At 47.9% G+C, this 18,760-nt stretch overlaps 1 protein-coding gene across 2 annotated transcripts in view; it reads left to right on the top strand.

Moving 5' to 3' along the window:
- The window catches only part of SNX29 (sorting nexin 29), a 510,975-nt gene that overhangs the window by 4,519 nt on the left and 487,696 nt on the right, over window positions 1-18,760 (top strand). Inside the window, exons 2-3 of one of the 2 annotated variants that reach the window (XM_045777903.2) lie at window positions 13,471-13,535; window positions 15,821-15,873. In XM_045777903.2, coding sequence (XP_045633859.1) covers window positions 13,471-13,535; window positions 15,821-15,873 — 118 coding nt within the window. Of the gene's footprint in view, window positions 1-13,469; window positions 13,536-15,820; window positions 15,874-18,760 lie in introns of those variants that run through there. The other variant, XM_045777904.2, reaches the window with a different exon arrangement.

The raw sequence follows: 18,760 nt of genomic DNA, 5'->3' as shown, positions 1-18,760 counted from the left end.
TAAATGAGTATCCTGAGGCCAGAAACAACTAAGATGACCATTAACAGGGGAGCTCATGCGCATCTGTGGTATGGTCACATGATGGAAAACCTCAAAGAAGTTAAAAGGAATAAAATGGATTTATACACATCACTGTGGCTGTATCTCAACATTAACCTTCTCTAAAAAGAAGCAGAGTGCAGAATTATACTAAAATATATACCTTGATGGACATTAAAACATGCATATGAAACAATATTTGTGGATGAAGTAAACAAATCGTCTGGAGGAAGGATACTTGCTGCACGTGGGTTGTCTTAGCATGAGAGCAGTCATGATTTATTTGTTTCTCTTTATTTATTTAAAAGATTTTATTTATTTATTTGACAGAGAGAGACAGCCAGCGAGAGAGGGAACACAAGCAAGGGGAGTGGGAGAGGAAGAAGCAGGCTCCCAGCGGAAGAGCCTGACATGGGGCTCGATCCCAGAACGCTGGGATCACGCCCTGAGCCGGAGGCAGACGCTTAACGACCGCGCCACCCAGGCGCCCCTATTTGTTTCTCTTTAAAGAATCCAGTAGGTAGAATACTTGATTATCAGCCTCTATAAGCTAAGGAATTATGAATTTCAGATAATGCTTTTGCTCTTACTTAGAAAGTGGAACTTGAGGGGCCGGAAAGTCATTATGATTCTCAAGCACTGTATTTCCTAAGACTTTAGATTTGAAGGTCCTTGATGCTCATTTCCATCAGTAATGAGTCTGTCAAGAATCTTGAAGTTAAAAACCCTGTTTCAAGGGTGGGGGAAAGCTTGCCCCAGAGAGGTCAGATAATTTGTGGAACAGTCAAGCTCTAGGGGCCTGATAGACCAGGGTTTGGGGCTTAGTGGGTAATTTACTGCTGTTCGTGCCTGATGTTTGTGTGCATTTTAGCAGCTGTATCTTCTTCTTTTGGAATGTTGAGGGTCATGGTTTTCCCTTTGGCATTGACTGGGTCCTTTCCAGCAGTAGCTTGTGTTTGGGATACAGAATCAGCTGAAGCAAGTGAATGGAAAAAAGAATGTTTGTGGTTTTCATTCAAAGCAGAAAAAGTGATGGTATTAACTTTTCCCCCAGCATGAAGGCACTGTGTTGGTCTATTGTGGCAGATTTTAAGAAGTGTTCCACCGTCAGCAAATATTTGACTGCGTCCTATGCTAGTAAGTGGCAATGGACTGAATCTCATTGACATCACCTTTCCTGCTTTCTTGTTGTAACCAGTAAGAAGTCAGGTTCTTAGAGCTCTTAAAATACGAAACCAAATCCAGGATTTTATGGACTTCTCTGAATTCTGGCAATGTGAATATAATTCCAGATAAAGCCCCTTCCATCCTGCCTCTATCTTGTCTACATAGGCCATGCATCCTCAATGGGAGCAAAAATTGGTTTTCGAGGGAGAAAGAAATTTTAATGTTGTGTGTAGAGCACAGGTATGCGTGCAGTATGTAAACAGATACACAATATATTTGTGGTATTAAAATTTCATGGAGGGGATGATCAAAAAAATGTCTGAAAAGGATCCTAAGGTCATGAGCAAACAGTTGAGAAACACTGGTATGAGCTGAAGTAATTTTATCGTTACCGTATAAACTTGCATTTTGCTTTTACCCTTAGCATTTTAGGATAAAACTTTGCCACATTGCTACGTGGTCTTCATATTGGCCACTTTTACAGACTTCATAATTCATTATTAACCCATCGTTTTGCATGTAGTATAATTTTTAAACTATTTGATTCTACTTACGGAAACGTAACTTATCCCCCCCCCTTTTGGGTTCCTATTATAAGGAATGATGCAGTGACATTTTTGTTTAAGGTAATTTTCCTCCCTTTAGATTGATACGTCTTTAGGATGATTTCCCCGAAATAGCTGTAACATGAAAGTGTTGATAGTTTTTGATTGCTCTGGCTTTCAAAGTGGTTGTAGTAGGTTAAAATGCTGCTGGTAAGAGTGAGGGCTCTAGTGGCAGCAGAGCCTGGCCAGAAATTCAGGGTTCAGCATACAGCAGACATTTACTGAATGACAGTTCGGTGCTTCTTCTGTCACTTAGCAGAGGGCTGTGCTGTTGGTGTCTGTTGAAGCACATCGAATGAATGCACCAAAAAATATTTTGTTGGAGTAATGGGTGTGTTAGCCAGGACCCTTCAGTTCCATGTGGCAGAGCAGAGGCTGATTTCAGAAAAACTGGAGTTTAAAGCATCTTGTAATGGAAATGTCTAGGGAAAGGGCTGTCTTCAGGCTCAGTTGCATTCAGATGCTTAGCAAGTCATCAGGACTACCTTTCTGTCCAGTTTGAAACTCTGCTTTCCTCTCTGTTGGCTTCATCCTCCAGCAGCCTCTTCTCCATGGAGGCAAGATGGCTACCAGCAGCTCTTGGGTCTCGTCCTACAATGTAGCAACACCTGAGCCAAGGGTGGGCCTCTTTCCCAGTTGCTCCTGCAGAAGTCCTGAGGCTGACTCACAGCAGTCTGGCAGGCTGTGTGGTCATCCTGGAACCCATCACTGTAGCTCTGGTTGGCCAGGTCTGGATCGCATGCCCAGTCCAGAGCCCTAGGGTGGCATCTGACTTGTTGTCTGGATAGAGGATGAACTGAGGGGGAAGGCTGTTGTAATTTTGGTTGGAGCCGTCAGGGAAGGCCTGTCACGGAAGGTGACCTTGAGCAGAGACCTGAGGGAGGGGAGGGTGGCTCCTGGGTTTTGCTACTGGGCAGCTGGAAAGGGTAAGAATTACCCCTCACTGAGGTAGGAAGGGCTGTGGAACATCAGTTTTGGGTGTGGGGTGTAGCAGTTTGAAGCCTTCAAGGGGAGTGAGGACTCTTTCCCAGGCTCTGACTTGTGTGTGCCTGTCCTGGAGCCCTCCAGAGGACTGGCGGTGTGTATCCTCTGTCCTTGCTGCCCTGCTCTGCCGGGCCTCCTGCTTGGAGGAAACCTTGCCCACTGCATCTTATTTTTCTTTGCCTGTGCTGCGTATTTTGGGATCTGCTGTTTCCTCCCCATCAAAAAAAAAAAAAAAAAAAAAAAAAAAAAAAGGCAAAACCCCCAAAATGACATTAAAGATTATTGTGAAAACATGGGATAGCCCTATAAATATACCTCCCTAGAACATTAAATATTTAGATTTTTAGGTATTCCACTTCTGTCTTTGCTCAGGGCATACGCATTTTACATAATTGCCTTGAGTCTACATCTGAATTAGTGTTTCCACTTACATTATAGCATTTATCCATGTGCCTTCCTGCCACAATTATTTAAAAAGGCTGCATAATGTTCCACCAAATGGATATACCATTGTAGGAAAAGAAAGTAAATTCCATTTACAATGTTCTAGGATGGAATTGGCAAACGTTTTCTGTAAAGAAGCAGATAGTAAATAATGTCTGTTTCGCGGGCCATCTGGTCTCCGTCCCAACCACTCATCCCAGTTGTTGTAGCGTAAAGGCAGCACAGGCAATCGATAAATGAGAGGATGTGGATGTGTTCCAATAAAACTTTATTTAGAAGAACAGGCAGCAGCTGGATTTGGTTTGTTTGCTGACCGCCGTTCCAGAACACTACTGGAAAATTCTGTGTGCCCATGATGCCATATTTCGGCAGTCACTGGGGTATAGTGGAAAAAAGTTCAGACTCAGACAGTCCTGGATTTAACTCCCCGTGCAAGAGCCTGAGCACATTATCGAATGTCTCTGACTCTTTAATTCCCTCCTCAGAAAATGGAAATGAAAGCAAGTGATGAACATACAGTGCCTTACTCAGTACCTGGAGGATGGAGGAACTGGTGAAATTGTCACTTAGTTCTTTTCTCATTTCCCCCTTCGTCCCCGTTAGCTTAGTTTCCAAGTTGTCAGGAAGGTATTTTGATATTTTGGTAGCTTTTTGTGTGCACTGCCATGTTGCCTTTCAGAACCCACCGCACCGATGTGCTGTTAGTGGCGGTGTGTGCGTTTCCCCACAGCTTTACTAGCATTAACTGTTTCTTGGTGAATTGAGTAGTTATATAATGTTAACATGTGGCAGCTAATTTAGTAGCTTTATAATTTGCATTTCTCCAACTGTGAGGGAAGATACACTTCTTCAGAACGCTTGCACAGTGCCATTTTAGTGTTTTTTCTACGCAGAGATTGGCAAACTGAGCCAGCCACCTGTTTTGTGAATAAAGTTTTATTGGAACACAGGCACATCCCTTCATTGACTATTGTTTATGGCTGCTCTCACTTTACAATGGCAAAATTGAGTGGCTGTGACAGAGACCTTATGGCTTGCAAAGCCTAAAATATTTACCATTTGTTCTTGATGGGAAATGTTTGCTGAGCGCTGCTCCAGAGTAAATTCTTTGCCCGTTGATGAGTATGCTGTTGACTTAGTCTTTGATCTCAGACCTCGGAAGGCCACTTGGATGGCCCGAGGCCATCTGTCTGCCTTGAAGCAGAGGCTGCCTCTTTCCATTGTGTGGTGGTGGACAGTCTTTCCTTTTGTCCTGGCCCAGCTGTGCCGCTTTACCCCACAGTGCAGGGAACTAGCGCCCTGACTTTGGGGAAGAATGGAGTCTGTTTTATGTGTTCGTGTGCAAACGCTGAGCAGACAAAACTGCTGCTTCACTAGGCTCGTTACACACACGCACGAGGCTGCTGCCGTGTCCTGGCTCATTCTGGTTCTGCATTTAAAGCAGCCACTCGGGGAGGCACAGAACCTAACCCCAGAGCCTTGATTCAACGATTGTTGAGCTCCTTCTGTGAGTCGGGGTGGGGGGGTATTAATGCTGGTCCACCCCGGAGAAGCCTCACAATCTGGGATGGGCATGAGGAGCAGGTTTATGATTCTCCATAACCCTTTCTACAGGGATGATACTAGGGGTGTGGTGTGGCTGCGTGGTCACGGGAGCACCCTATAGAGAACAGTTTCTTGTGCCCGTGGCTGGACGGTTTCTCGCAGAAAGTGACACGTGAGCCAGCCACTGGGAGGTTGGTTTGTCTTCAGTGGCTCTTTGCAGAGAGGTCCCTGCATGCAAGTTGAGCTGCCTGAGGGTAGCCTGGACATGTGGAGGTTGGCAGGCCTGGGCATTGGGGTCAAGTGTTGGGGTGCAGTTCCTGGGGCAGGTGAGCAATGTTTCCAATCCTCAGTTCCTTTAACTGTTACAATGGTGCTGTCAGCACACCCATCTTACAGGTGGGTATGAAGGTTTAATGGGTATCTCAGGACACAAACTTGTTAGCACATCTGGCCCCTAGCTGTGTCATGTTTGGTTCACACAGAACTGGCTGAAACAGTGCTCTAAAAAGTATGATTAGCTGCCAACTAATTGATATGAAAGTCTGAGTTTCTGGCTTCTCTTGAAAAACCAGAAGATGGGACAGCCGTGGCTGGTGCGGCTGTGAGCTGTGATCCGCTGGAGCCCAGTAGCAGCTGCCCTTTCTATAGAGACACCTGCTTTGGCCCCTTCAGTCCCTACCTCACCCGCTTTCCCATTCTCTGCCTGACCCCAGAGGGGTGGGAGTGGGGAGCGGGGGAAGGTCTGATCTTGGTCTTGTACACGCCTCTGGCCTATGCGAGGCTGCCCTCTCTGCCCACTCCTCTTGCTTCTGCGTTGGAATGGTGGTGGGTTTTTGGGGGATGGTGGAAGTTACCCAACAAAGCAACAGCACTAAATTCACCATTGGGCCGAGTGTGCCAAGCATCCTTTTTTTTTTTTTTTTAATATTTTATTTATTTATTTGACAGGGAGACAGCCAGCGAGAGGGGGCACAAGCAGAGGGAGTGGGAGAGGAAGAAGCAGGCTCCCAGCGGAGGAGCCTGATGCGGGGCTCGATCCCAGAATGCTGGGATCACGCCCTGAGCCGAAGGCAGACGCTTAATGACTGAGCCACCCGGGCGCCCTGAGCGCCAAACATCCTATGCCTGCAGATGTAACTGAGCGTGAAGTCTAGTGATCACAAGTTGACAATGTATCTGTCCCTTGCAAGGTTCTGGTGTGGGCTCTTGGTTATGGGTGAGGGAAGATGGGAACACGATGGAGGTGTGGGTCTGGTCTACAGTCTTCTGGGGACCCCTAACATGTAACCATCTTACTGCTTACTGGGTTGCCAGTAAAGTCTGCAAACACAGACACTGTTCTTTTAATTTGTAAAACCCTGTCTGATTAATTCTGCTAGGGCAGTGGTTGGCAAACTGTGGCCCGTAGGATAAATCCAGCCCAAGGCCCATTTTTGTAAACAGCTACGCTCCTTCATTAATGTATCGTCTATGGCTGCTTTTGAGATATAAGAGCAGAGTTGATTAGTTGAGACTGTATGACCTGCAAGGCCTAAAATATTTACTTTCTGGCTCTTTACAGAAAACATTTGCTGACCCCTGTCCTGGGGCACGTTAAAGGTGCAGGTTTATTCAGTGAAAGCCAGAAACATAGATCATCTGAGACAATCCACTGCGTGCTTCGGACCTGATAGAAACGCAGTGTTAACTACAGTTTTGCAGGGTGCCTGGAAGGAACAAATCACAGAATATCATTGAGTGTATCTTATATAATATCAGTAAGTCATTTGCTGCCACCTGTGCTTCCAGATGTTATCGCTGCTGTGTAGATAATCAGTCAGTGCAGGGTGAAGGCGGTGGGGGTGGAAGGGCTCCAGGCCAGAGCCCAGAACGGTAGTCAAGGCAGGGCTGGCTGTCCCGGAGAGCCTGGCAGCTCCTGTGAAGGGAGAGCTGGCCAGGGCAGCAGAGAAGTGGGGTTGCAGCTGGAAGGACACGTGGGCGCAGGCAATGGCTTTTAGAAAACTTGGGGGAGGGGCGCCTGGGTGGCACAGCGGTTAAGCGTCTGCCTTCGGCTCAGGGCGTGATCCCGGCGTTATGGGATCGAGCCCCACATCAGGCTCCTCCGCTATGAGCCTGCTTCTTCCTCTCCCACTCCCCCTGCTTGTGTTCCTCTCTCGCTGGCTGTCTCTATCTCTGTCAAATAAATAAATAAAATCTTTAAAAAAAAAAAAAAAGAAAACTTGGGGGAGATCTTACGACATCCTCGTATGCTGTAAGAATTGCATGCACATGGAGAAAAAACTGACCGGGGAACAGTTACTGGAGCGTGTCCTCGGGTGGACTAGAGGAGATGGGATTCGGGGAACAGTTACTGGAGCGTGTCCTCGGGTGGACTAGAGGAGATGGGATTCAGAGCCCAAGTGGACTTTCATGTTATTTAGCCTCTAAGAGCTTCGGGTTGATCTCTCTGAAATGGGATAATCACATATACTTTCGGGCAGAATTTCCTAATTGCAGCACTACTGACATTTTGGGCCAGGTAATTCTCTGTTGTGGGGGCCCGTCCTGTGCCTGGGGGAGGTGTAGTGGCATCCCTGGCCTACACCCCCTCGAGGCATCCTGCTGAGCTGTGCCAGAAATATCTGCAGACGTTGCCAAATGTCCCGTGGTGGGGGCAAAATCACCCTGCTTGAGAATCACTTATCTATACCCACACCTTGTAGGGCCCCTCGTAACTACATCTCTCAACTCCCCTTATTTGAGTGTGCCTGTTGTTCCCTGTTAGTAGCCCTATGATTAGAAGTTAGGGACCTCTTAGCCTCCTACCCCCTCAGTGTAATCAGAAATATGGAAGAGAAGTGAGCATGGGGGCTGGATGCTATCTGGAGTTGTCTTGTCCACCCCCCATCCCCTGCAGGGCAAATCCTACCTTACTTCTCCCTTTGGCTTGGAATGTGCTCTGGGCCGCCCTTCCCATAAAAACATTTTTTTATTAAAGTGAAATTAACATAACATAAAACATATATGTTTTTAATGCTATTAAAACCATTAATAATTGCTCAATTATAGAATTAACAATTAGTAAAACAACCATCTTAAAGTGAGCAATCCAGTGGCATTTAGTACATTCATAATGTCGAGCCACCACCATCTCTGTCTAGTTCCAAAAGGTTTTCATCCCCCCAAAGGGAGAGCCTATTCCCATTAATAGTTGTGTTGTATCTGCATGGATTTACCTATTCTGGTCCTTCCCATTTTTTTAAGCACGGCTCAAGTTCCCCCTTTTTCAGTGAGCCTCCTTTGGCCCCAGAAGAAGGGCAGTGTGGTGTGGTGGAGGGAGCATTGTAAGAGTCAGGCAGACCAGGGTCTCAGCCTCTGATGCACCACGTACTCTGCTGCGTGACCTTGGGCAGAATTCCTGGCGTGCAGTGGCACCCAAAGAACGTTGCCCTTTCTATTCTTCCCTGAACCTTCATAGTGAGTGCATTGCAAGGATTAGCCTTCAACCAGAGAAATACCTGGCATGACTTCACTTCTGCCACTGCATAGAGAGGCAGGGAAATACCACTGTGTAAGTGCATAAGTGACCTTGATCAAGTGACCTAACGTCCTCTGTGGGTGGCAGCCCTATTTACTTTGACTTCCAGGGTTGTTGCAAGAATTAGAGGAGGAATATACGTAGAGTTCCTGGTATGTCTTGCTTATTTTCCCCTCCCTAGCTGCCATGGACTCTTCCCTTATCCCACCTAGTGCGGCTAGCACAGAGGCCTGGATTGGGTAGCTTTCTTGTGCTTTAGAGAGAAAGCCAGTTGACAGCATGTCTTAGAGCCAGGGGTCTTACACCTCTGGGGTATAGGGTTGCCAACCACCACAACGATAATAATAGCTAACATGTAAAAAGTACTTGGTCTAAGCTAGGCACTGTTCTAGGTGCACAGTGGACACTCACTTATTTAATAGACCTAGGAGGTGCAGAGGGGGGGGTCAGTAACCTGCCCATGGTCACATACCTGGTGGTGAGGGTTTGAATCTGGGCTATCCCATTCTTAACCCCTGCTCTGTTTCTCCCTAGGAGGTAACTGAAGCCTGGAGGTTTGTGGTGAAAAGTAGTGTAGGATCCTAAGGATTGTAAATATTAAAGACAACAGGAATGCATGTGAGCCGGGTAATTGATTTTTGACATGCACATGTGACTTCTGAGTTAGAACCGCGGGGGATCATTGCATTTGTCAGCCAGGTTTGTGGCCCCCTGGGGATACTCCCTGGGGTGTCTGTACATTTTCTATTTTCATTTTTGATGGTAATCTAACAAGAAATTCAAAAGAAGCCTGTTATGGCTCATCTCATCAATAGTGTGGGCTGAGGGTTGCCCTTGGAAAAGCAAGAGAGCCGGAAGGCAGGGGCTACCTTCAAGGGAATCACCGAGAAATCATTCCTGAGCGGCCGTGGGGCTGTGACCGCAGGTTTGTTGCAGGGCTTAAGGGCCAGCAATATTTAGCAGATGGCCGAGCCTAGAGCTAGTGGGGTTGAAACTGAAGCCATCCTTGGGTACTTCCTGTGGGACTGGCCTTGGGTGCTCCACGCTGAGCCTCAGTGCTCTGGTGAATGGAGCCACCTTTCCCATGTCAAGGATTAAATGTCAGTTACTTAGTGGCTTCCCTCACCGTTGAGGCTCTGTGGGTAGGCGTTGCCTCCTTGCTCCCCTCCGGTGGTTGCAGCATTTGGGTCTGGGGGATTCTTCTTGGCACTGGCAGGGGTGCTGTATCCTCTTGGTCACTGGAAGAAGGCAGGAAAGACACTGGTAGCGTAGATTGCTCTGTCTGCCCGGGGGCCCCATGTTCCAGACTGTGGAGCTAGGAGAGTATGATCTCATGCAGAAACCAGTGCCCGGAGAAGGGAAGTGGCTGTCCCTGTCACATGGCCAGCCAGCGGCTCTGTTGGGATGAGAACTTATGATGCCATGTGACTTCCCACTGGTCCTTCTTCCGCTGCTCCTCGTGGCCATAGCCTCCTGGGCACCTCCTGCAGTGCGTACATGCTCCCAAGGCCATCTGTGCTCTCTCCACCCTCTGAGACTCCCTTCTCTGAATCCCCAGTTAGGGCCAGGATGGCCACAGCTGCCTCTGCTGAGGTCAGGATCGTCTCACTCAGGTGCACCTCTCACCTGCAGAGGGGCTGCAGCCAGGGAGGGTGGGTGGAGGGCTGAGGCCCGTGCAACCTCAGATTGTTCCTCGGCAGTGAACAGGCTTTTCTTCCCACCACAAAGAGGGCATTGCGACGTGAGGTGGAGGAGGCTGCTGACATCTCATCTAGAAAGAGCAGTGCATCAAGATACTGTGGAAAAGATCCGGGGTCATCATGCACATCAGGAAGGGTAGGAATCGAATTCCTTGCTGTGCAAGCATGGGTCAGGAACCAGCAGCAGCAGCAGCAGCAGCAGCAGCAGCAGCAGCAGCAGCAGCAGCAGCAGCAGCAGCAGGGAACTTGGGAGAAACACCGAATCCCAGGCCCCACCTAGACCTGCTGAATCAGAACCTGTCTTTAACAAGAGCCTGGGAGAGGTTGTGTGAATGCGCTAACAGTGATCAGGAATCAGATGATGGAGATTTTTATTTTCTTTGTACCTGCTTTCCTGATTCATCATTAGTTTTTTTACATGAATTACTTTTTTTATCATGGTAAAATACACCTAACAAAATTAACCACTTTTAGGTGTACAATGCAGTGGCATGAAATACATTCACACTGTTGTGCAGCCATCACCACCACCCATCCCCTTGACTCTTTCCATCTTGTAAAACTGAAACTCTGTCCCCATGAACACTAACTCCCCATCCTCCCCTCTCCCCACTCCCTGGAAACCACCATCATACTTTGTGTCTCTGTGATTCTGACTACCTCTTATAAGTAGAATCATGCGGTATTTATCTTTTTGGGGACTGGCTTATTTCACTTAGCCTAATGTCCCCAAGGCTCATCCATGTAGTATAGTGCAGAATTTCCTTCCTTTTGAAGGCTGAATAATAATGCGTCGTGTGGATAGGCCCCGTTTTGCTTACCCTTCTGTCTGTCGATCGGCACTTGGGCTGCTTTCACGTCTCAGCTATTGGCAACGATGCTGCTGTGAATGTGGGGTACAATATCTCTTCGAGACCCTGCTTTCAATTCTTTTGGGTGTCTACTCAGATGTGGAATCGCTGGGTCATATAGTAATTCTATCACACAAATTACTTCTATGATCAAAAAAAAAAAATAGCAGAGGCATTTCAGTGTGGAAAACCTTGTCAAGTTTCTAGCTGACGTTGCCCAAGGACAGGTAGGGTTGTCCAGTGCAGTGCTTGGATGAAGGAAGAAAGAAAGCCTCACTTGTCCACTCTGGTGTTAGAGAGGGAAGAGCAGAAGCCAAACCTGCTAAACAAAAAAAGTAGGATGTACTGATAGACATAGGTATGAAGAGAGGTGTTTGGGGGCTTTGGGTGGCGGGGGGTGGTGGGGGTCTCCAGCCATCCTGAATGACACTTAGCATGGCCTTGTGTGGTGAGAATGATGTGTAGTACATCCTTTCTCAAAGTCCCCCCACGGAAAAATAACAATGATGACGTTCGGGAAGTCAGTTGTTATCACCGTGTGTCTGTGGAGTGTCTCCTCACTGGTGTCATCTGTGGGCCTGGAGTGAGGCAGGAGCCTTGCGTGGTGGTCTCGACACAGACTTTCAAGGGGCATGGTCTTGAGTTAGGATCACAGTTCCACCAATTAGTATTCAGGTTAGAACAAAACCTGTTATTTTGGTTCGTGAAGCCCTTTGTGACTGGTCCCTGCCTGCCTGTCTGATCTTTCCTTCCTGATTTTTGCTTTTTGCCCAAGTCACAGCAGACTTCCTTCTGGTCATGGAAGACCAGAAGCCAAGCTTGTTCCTGCCTCTGAGCATCCGCCCTGGCTATCTGCTCTGCCTGGCATGCTGAGCTCCCATGTCTTTCCAGGGTTGCTCCTTCTCTTTATAAAGGGCTCACCTCACATGTCACCTGTGTGGAGAGGCCTCTGCCACTGCCCTGGTGAACGGGGTCCCCTTGCTTCCTCCTTGTCTCATCAACCCATTTGGTTTTTCTTTCTAGTATGACTCTGACATCGTCTCAGTTTAGGTTTACATAGGTGCGATTTTTGCTCCACGGGAGGGAGGCTGGTTCTTCTCTACCTTCTCACTCCCATGTCCCCAGCACTTGGCGCATTGCCTGGCACACAGTAGAAGTGAGATAAATACTGAGTGGTTCAGTGCACACGCTTGCCATCTCTGGACTTCAGTGTTCCTTCTGCAGCGTGGGGATCCTAGTACTTTGCTTGTATGGGGCGGGGTGCAGAAATGACAGGATGTGAGGCATGCAGAGTACTCAGTTTGTGCGTGGCGTGCAGAAAGTGCTCAACACGTGGTCACAGTTGTTACCAACCGAGTGGCCCTGACATAGTTCTGATGAACCACCGACTATCTCTGAGGTGCGGCCCTCCTGGGACTCTCTGGCGAAGCCCATGATGAATTACCCGAGCGAGAAGCAGCTCGGTGGCACTTGAAGGCCTGTGGTGCAGGGCATCTGCTGTTGTACCTCTGAGTTGAGTCTCCTTTGAAACGACTGTGCTCTCGACTGCAGCATCACAGTACGGAGCCTGTTGACTGGAGCCCCCAGGCCTCCTGTGGGCCGTCGGCTGTAGCTCTGTAGCGGGCTGCTTGGTGCTTTGATGTGTCCCTGCTTCAGACCCTTTTAAATGGAAGTTTAGCACGTGCCACGTGTATCAGGAATGCTTTTGGCTGCGAGTAACGGCCCGGCATGTAGTGGTTTGAGCAAACGGGGTTGTTTGCTGTATGAGAGGTTGGAGATTTCTAGTATTGGTCCATCAGTGAAATGGTGTCAGGGCTGGTGTCTCTGTGGTTCTCTTGGCCTTCCCTCTGGGCTTGTTGCCTCATGGCTGCACAGTGCTGCTCTGGCCCCTACCCCTAGCATGGTTAGGATGAAGGTGTGAAGAATGGAAGGAGGAATGAAACCATTCATAACTGTTCTTCTATCAGGAAGGGATGGTTTCCCCGAGCCCTCCCAGTGTCCTTCTGCTTACATCTCGTCAGCTAGAATTTCTTAAGGTCAATCTTCCAAAAGAGGCCGAGAAAAGGAGTAATTAGGCTTTTCAGCTTGTACTGCGGGAGGTGGCATGGGGAAAGGATGTTGGAGCCGATGGTGAGGCCAGCCAACAGGCAGTGCCTGTCATAGTAGGGAACCTGCTGGTAAGTCCGAGTGCTGGTTCTCAGCTGGGGGCAGTTTTGTCCCCCAGGGGACATCTGGCAGTATCTGGAGACATTTTTGTCGCCACAGCTAGGGTGTGTGTGTGTGTGCGCTAATGGTACTGGGGGTAGAGGCCAGGGGCTTTGCTCGCCATCGCGTTCACAGGGCATACCCACCACAATGATCTGGCCCCAACGTGAGTTGCGCCAAGGTTGAGAAACCCTGAGTTAGACCTTTCCGGGCACATTTTTCAAATGTGGGGGACATTCGTTTAGCTGCTTTCCTGCGATGTAGCAACAGGCAAATGGCCAAACTTCACTGTAATGATGTAGATTATCGGTGCCTTCATTACGGAGGACGCTGATGCCAGTTGGGGACAGTGGCAGAAAGTGTCGGTAGAAGGCTTGTGTCAAACAGAACTAATGAATCCTGTTGCTTTCTAGGACCACAGAACAATGACCTGAAAAGACAGTTTCTGCTGGAGCGTCTGCTGGATGCCGTGAAACAGGTAGGAGGAGAGCTCCCATTTGACTATGAGGTCAAGTAACAGTGTCAGGCAATTCATGTCAAAGTCCTTTCTGCCCTTCCCTATATGCACGGACTTACCCCCACTTTCAAAGTTTGGGAGCAGTGAGGCTTGTAGTGTCTCTCAGGCCATGATAGAGCAGGGAGGGCAGTCGGAAGTAGCGACGGAGGAGCGCCCCGTGTCCTGACTTTCTAACACACCTTTGGAGCACCCTGTCCTTCGTGATGTCCCTTCGAGAAGGGCATTGGTGTCAGTTTCAAAGTCTCACTTCCACGCAGTTGTGTTTTAGGGCTACTCTTCTGAGCGCTGAGGTGGTGGCTGGAATTAGTGCCGCGTGGGCACAAGAACAGAGACACACAGGAGGAATGAAGCCATGCCCAGGGTCACGTGGGTCCTCCAGGTGGGGTCTGCTCTGATTGCTGGATGCGATTTTTAATATCTGGCTTTTGGCTGGGTGTGGAAGCAAGCTTTGGCACGAGGCTGGCTTCGGTGTGCTTGCTTGCGTGTGCCAGCCACGCGTTGTTAACTGCACATGCGTCAGTCCCGTGCCAGGCTCTCTGCTAAGCGCTTCACCTTTAATCCTTCCAACCACCCTGTGAGATGGTTCCTGTAGTTGTTCCAGTTTATGGACAAAGACACCGAAGCTTGGAAAGATGCAGTAATTCGCTTAAGGAGCTAGAGGTAAAAAGTAGCAGAGTGAGGACCCAGCGCTGGGAATTCTGGGTAGCTCACATTTTGGAAGCCATGACTGACAGTTCTGTGCATGCGGTCACCATACAGGGAGGTAAATACTTTCATAGAGATCCGTGTCAAGTGTTGAAGTGAACCCAGAGCAAACGGGGCATCTCCCGAGACTCTGGGCGTCTTGGGGTGCTGTGTGGTGGAAAGGACGCAGGCTCAGGTGAAGCTGGAGCCGAATACCAGCTTCATCTCTTCAAGGCTGTGTGTGCTGGGGCAACTCTGGCCTCTCTGGGCATCCTCTTCTCTGTCGTCGGGTCACTGCTCTCCAGAGGGATTGTATTTGTTAAAGTAGCTGAAGGGCCCAGCAGTAAATATGGAGCCCACGTTATTTGTTTCTTTCTCCCAGAAGGGGGAACTGTAATAAGAAAATGAAGAGGCAAGTGGAACCACTTTGAATGTAGCCGTTAAACAGAAATAAATTGGAGCCTATGCCCAGAGCTGCTGTTACTATTGTTGTTATGATTTGGGGGTATGAAAGTATTGTACATAGGCCTTTTGAAAGTCAATCTTACTGAGGTATAACTGAGGCATAAAATAAAATACACTAATTTTAAGTGTGCAGTTCTATGAGTTTTGACAAATCTATCATTTAAAATCATTCATTCATTCATTCATTCATTCTTTGGAGAGTAAGTTCTGGAATCTTGCAAGCCTGCTACCCACAGTGGAGATTCCACACCTTTAAAAGACAGTAGTGGCTACTGCTGATGTTGGCACTGTATTGTGAATTGAATGGTATATAACTAAAAATGGTTAAAATGGTAAATTTTATGTTATCTATTTTTTTTTTTTTTTTACCACCATTAAAGAGGAAAGAATGATTTGCTTTTATTTGGACCCACCCTGGGTAAAATGTCATTCGGCACAGTCGGATGACATGGTTGAAGCTTGAATCATGCTGCCATAATTTTTTTTTTTTAAGATTTTATTTATTTATTTGACAGAGAGAGAGGCAGCCAGCGAGAGAGGGAACACAAGCAGGGGGAGTGGGAGAGGAAGAAGCAGGTTCCCAGCGGAGGAGCCTGATGTGGGGCTTGATCCCAGAACGCTGGGATCGCGCCCTGAGCCGAAGGCAGACGCTTAACGACTGCACCACCCAGGCGCCCCCATGCTGCCATAATTTTATAGGCAGGCTTAACAACTTTGGAGCCCTTTCCAAAGGCACCCATCATCACAGATTTGTGTAAGTTTTTGTTGTCCCCTTGGGAGCTCTGTGTTCAGATAGCCAGCTGCTGACACACAGAAGAAGCTTCCTGGATCATCTGCACAAGGCTGTGTGCTTTTGTTTTCCTGTTGGTGTTGTTTTCCCACAAGGCTCCCCTCTGTAGAAGTGGCAGATAAGGGCTTCCTGTAAGCAGTGGCTAGAAGGCTGGGGTGTCCACATCTCACATCTTGGCTTGACACCCAGGGCACCTGGGGTTCCTGGTCCCGTGTGTCCCAGGATCCTGAAAGCCTGTGTGGGCTGTTTGTGACGTCTGAGTGTCCCATCCCAACTGCCGATCTCACTGGCTTCTTTTTCCGTGCAGTGCCAGATCCGCTTTGGAGGGAGAAAGGAGATCGCCTCGGATTCCGACAGCAGGTAAACATGTCTCTTCTTTTTTTTTTTTGTAAAGATTTTATTTATTTATTTGACAGAGAGACAGCCAGCGAGAGAGGGAACACAAGCAGGGGGAGTGGGAGAAGAAGAAGCAGGCTCCCAGCGGAGGAGCCTGATGCGGGGCCTGATCCCACAACGCCGGGATCACGCCCTGAGCCAAAGGCAGACGCTTAAAAGACTGAGCCACCCAGGCGCCCTACATGTCTCTCCTAAAACCATTTACTGTCAGGACTAGAAAGGCGGCCAGAGATGACTAGCTTCTGTATTCTGCCTGTGCAGTGGTGCGGTGATTCAGTTTGGGTGATCTGTAGACCTGTCTAGAGTATTTGCAGCTTCCTGTGATACTCCTTCCCTCTAGTAGTCCATTCTGAGGGAATTACCTGAAATACCCTTCTGCATAGTTATTTTCAGGGTAATTGATCACAATGGCAGCTCAGAAATCTAAATGCTCAACAGGTGGGAGATGGCTGATAAAGTGCAGTGCGCTTGTAGGACGGAATGTTACGTAGCCATTAAAATTGATGTCCGTACAACATTTGTTTTAAGCAGAGGAATGCACATGTAGTAATTTACCGATTATATATGTAGTTAAAATAAAAAGAGTAAGATAGAAAATTATACGGATGCAGAGTGATGCTAGCATGTTAAACCACCACTCTGGTGAAAAACGTACCAGAATGTGAACAGAGGTAATCCTGGGGTTGAGGATATTGGGAATCCTTATATTTTCTGATATTTTTCATATTTTATACTGCGATCATGTGTTTCTTTTATAATTTAAAAAAAAAACTCTAAAATTTGCAATTGACCTTCATGACCCACGAAGGGCTGATGTAATTGCATAAGCTTCTCACATTGACTGGGAGGAGACGGAAATGTTTTGGCAAAGGTAAGGGACACACAGGCATTTGCTTTGTGAAGTCATCCAGGGCTGATTCATGGTGGCAGGAGGCGCATTCCCGCAAAGGAAGGGAAGGGAAGGGAACTCACTTGCTCAGCATTCATCTCATCCTGGAGCCTGGCGGCGGCCCCCACCCCACCCAGCAGAGCCAGTCCCGTCTGTCCTTTCAGACCCGCGTCTCCGCTGCTTTACTAGCTGCGAGCAAAGCACATTGTGCTAAATTTTAATAGAGCTGCGGGGGGCTGTTTGAACTGGTGCAGATTTAAAACTGTACCCCTCCCTTTTTCTGTCCCTTTTTTTCCTCTAGTTTTTCTCTCTAACACTTAGCACCAACCAACAGACTGTACGTTAGGTTTTTTTATTTTGTTGATTTCTGTCTCCGTGTCATAATGTCAGCTCTGTGCGGGCAGGGATGTTTGCTGTCTTACTCACTCATGTATCCCCGGTGCCTGGAAGCATGGAGAAGGTGCTCAGGAAAGACTCGCCGTCCGGGTGAGCGTGTGCACTGCATTGTGCCGTAGTCAGGTGTTTACATAGCTGTGCCACCACGAGGCTTATGAGCCTTGAGGGCAGAGGGGCGACTCCTGTAGTGTGTACCTCTCAGTGTTTTGCACGGACATTTCATGCCTGTCACACATTGGCTTCTCAGTATATACACTGTGGCATCAGATCATTAGCCCGCTGATTACTTCAGTTTTTCACGAGGCTCTACTATGGGGCCTGGGCCTGATCAGCACAAGCGTCCTGATTTGGGGATGCAAGGTCTACCTGCATCAGAATCATCTGGGAGGCTTACTAAGCAATAATGCAGCTCTCCATCCCATCCTGGACGGCCTGTGTGTGCGCACACGAGCGTGTTCGTGTGTGCATCCGTGCGGCTGTGTGTGGGTATGTGGACTCAGGACTTCTTCCTCACTTGTTCTTTTTTTCTCCCCATGATTGTCCAGTTCTTTTCCTGACAGAGAGAATCCATCTCTCAATGTTAGATTAATGTACTACTAAGATTTTTATTGGGTACAATAATATGTTTTAGTAGAAGTTAGAAAGTGAATTCCTTCAGTGAGAGCTGTCCTTTCTGGCTGGAAGGAGTATATGCCGCTTTATATTAATAATAATAGTTACTGCTTCCTGCCGCTCATGATTCATGTTGATGCTTCGTCTGCAGGACAGCACCTGGAGGAGGAGGAGTGGTGGTGTTACTCCTTCTTTACCGATAAGCAAAGACTCAGAGAGGTAGGATAAACCAGCCTAGGTTACACATCTGAGAAAGTGAAACTTGCAAGGGACCCTAGTTTCTAGGGCTCCAAAGTCTGTTCTTCCCGTGCTATAGTACATTTCGTGATTTTGTTGGTTTCGAAGCTGGGTTTAAAAAAAAATAATTTTTCCCTCACCTGGACAGTGCCTTCTCAATAACAGTCTTGGTCTTATCTTTGAAATAAGTTTGGGTAAAGGTGGCATCACCTTCACATCGGAAAGGCCACATCATTTTCCTTATTCTGTGAGAAAGCTTAACCTCAAGAGGGAAAGTCTGTGAACATTTTGTTTTGGGGTCTGAAAAGATAGATGAGTCCTTTTCTTCTCCACCCCTGACAAATGGTCCAGTACCAGAAGTGATCTCAAATGTATTCTCTTCTCTCCAGCTCCCCTGCTGTCACCTTGTCCCAGTCACCACGTCTCCCCCAGGATGGCTGCCATAGACTGACTCTGTCTTCCTTCTTGTCCTGCTTCCTCTGTACAGAGAGACTTCTGCAGAATGCAGATGCCTTCCCGTCACTCCCCCATGGAGAATCTTCCCCTGGCTTCTCTTTGCTTTGTGGAAAAAGACTCACATCCCTAACACAGCCTTGCTCTTTGCTCCAGCGACCCTGGCCTGTCCTTTTCTGTTTTTGTTTTGTTTCTTTTTAAAGCCTTTTAATAATTTTCAGGGAAATCTTCAGATCCTTGATACCAATTCTCCCCCCACCCACC

Source organism: Ursus americanus, chromosome 2 (assembly GCF_024610735.1).
Source record: "Ursus americanus isolate L20-20 chromosome 2, mUrsAme1.1.p, whole genome shotgun sequence".
NCBI classification, from domain to species: Eukaryota; Metazoa; Chordata; class Mammalia; order Carnivora; family Ursidae; genus Ursus; species Ursus americanus.
This window is presented reverse-complemented; position numbering and strand designations above follow the sequence as displayed.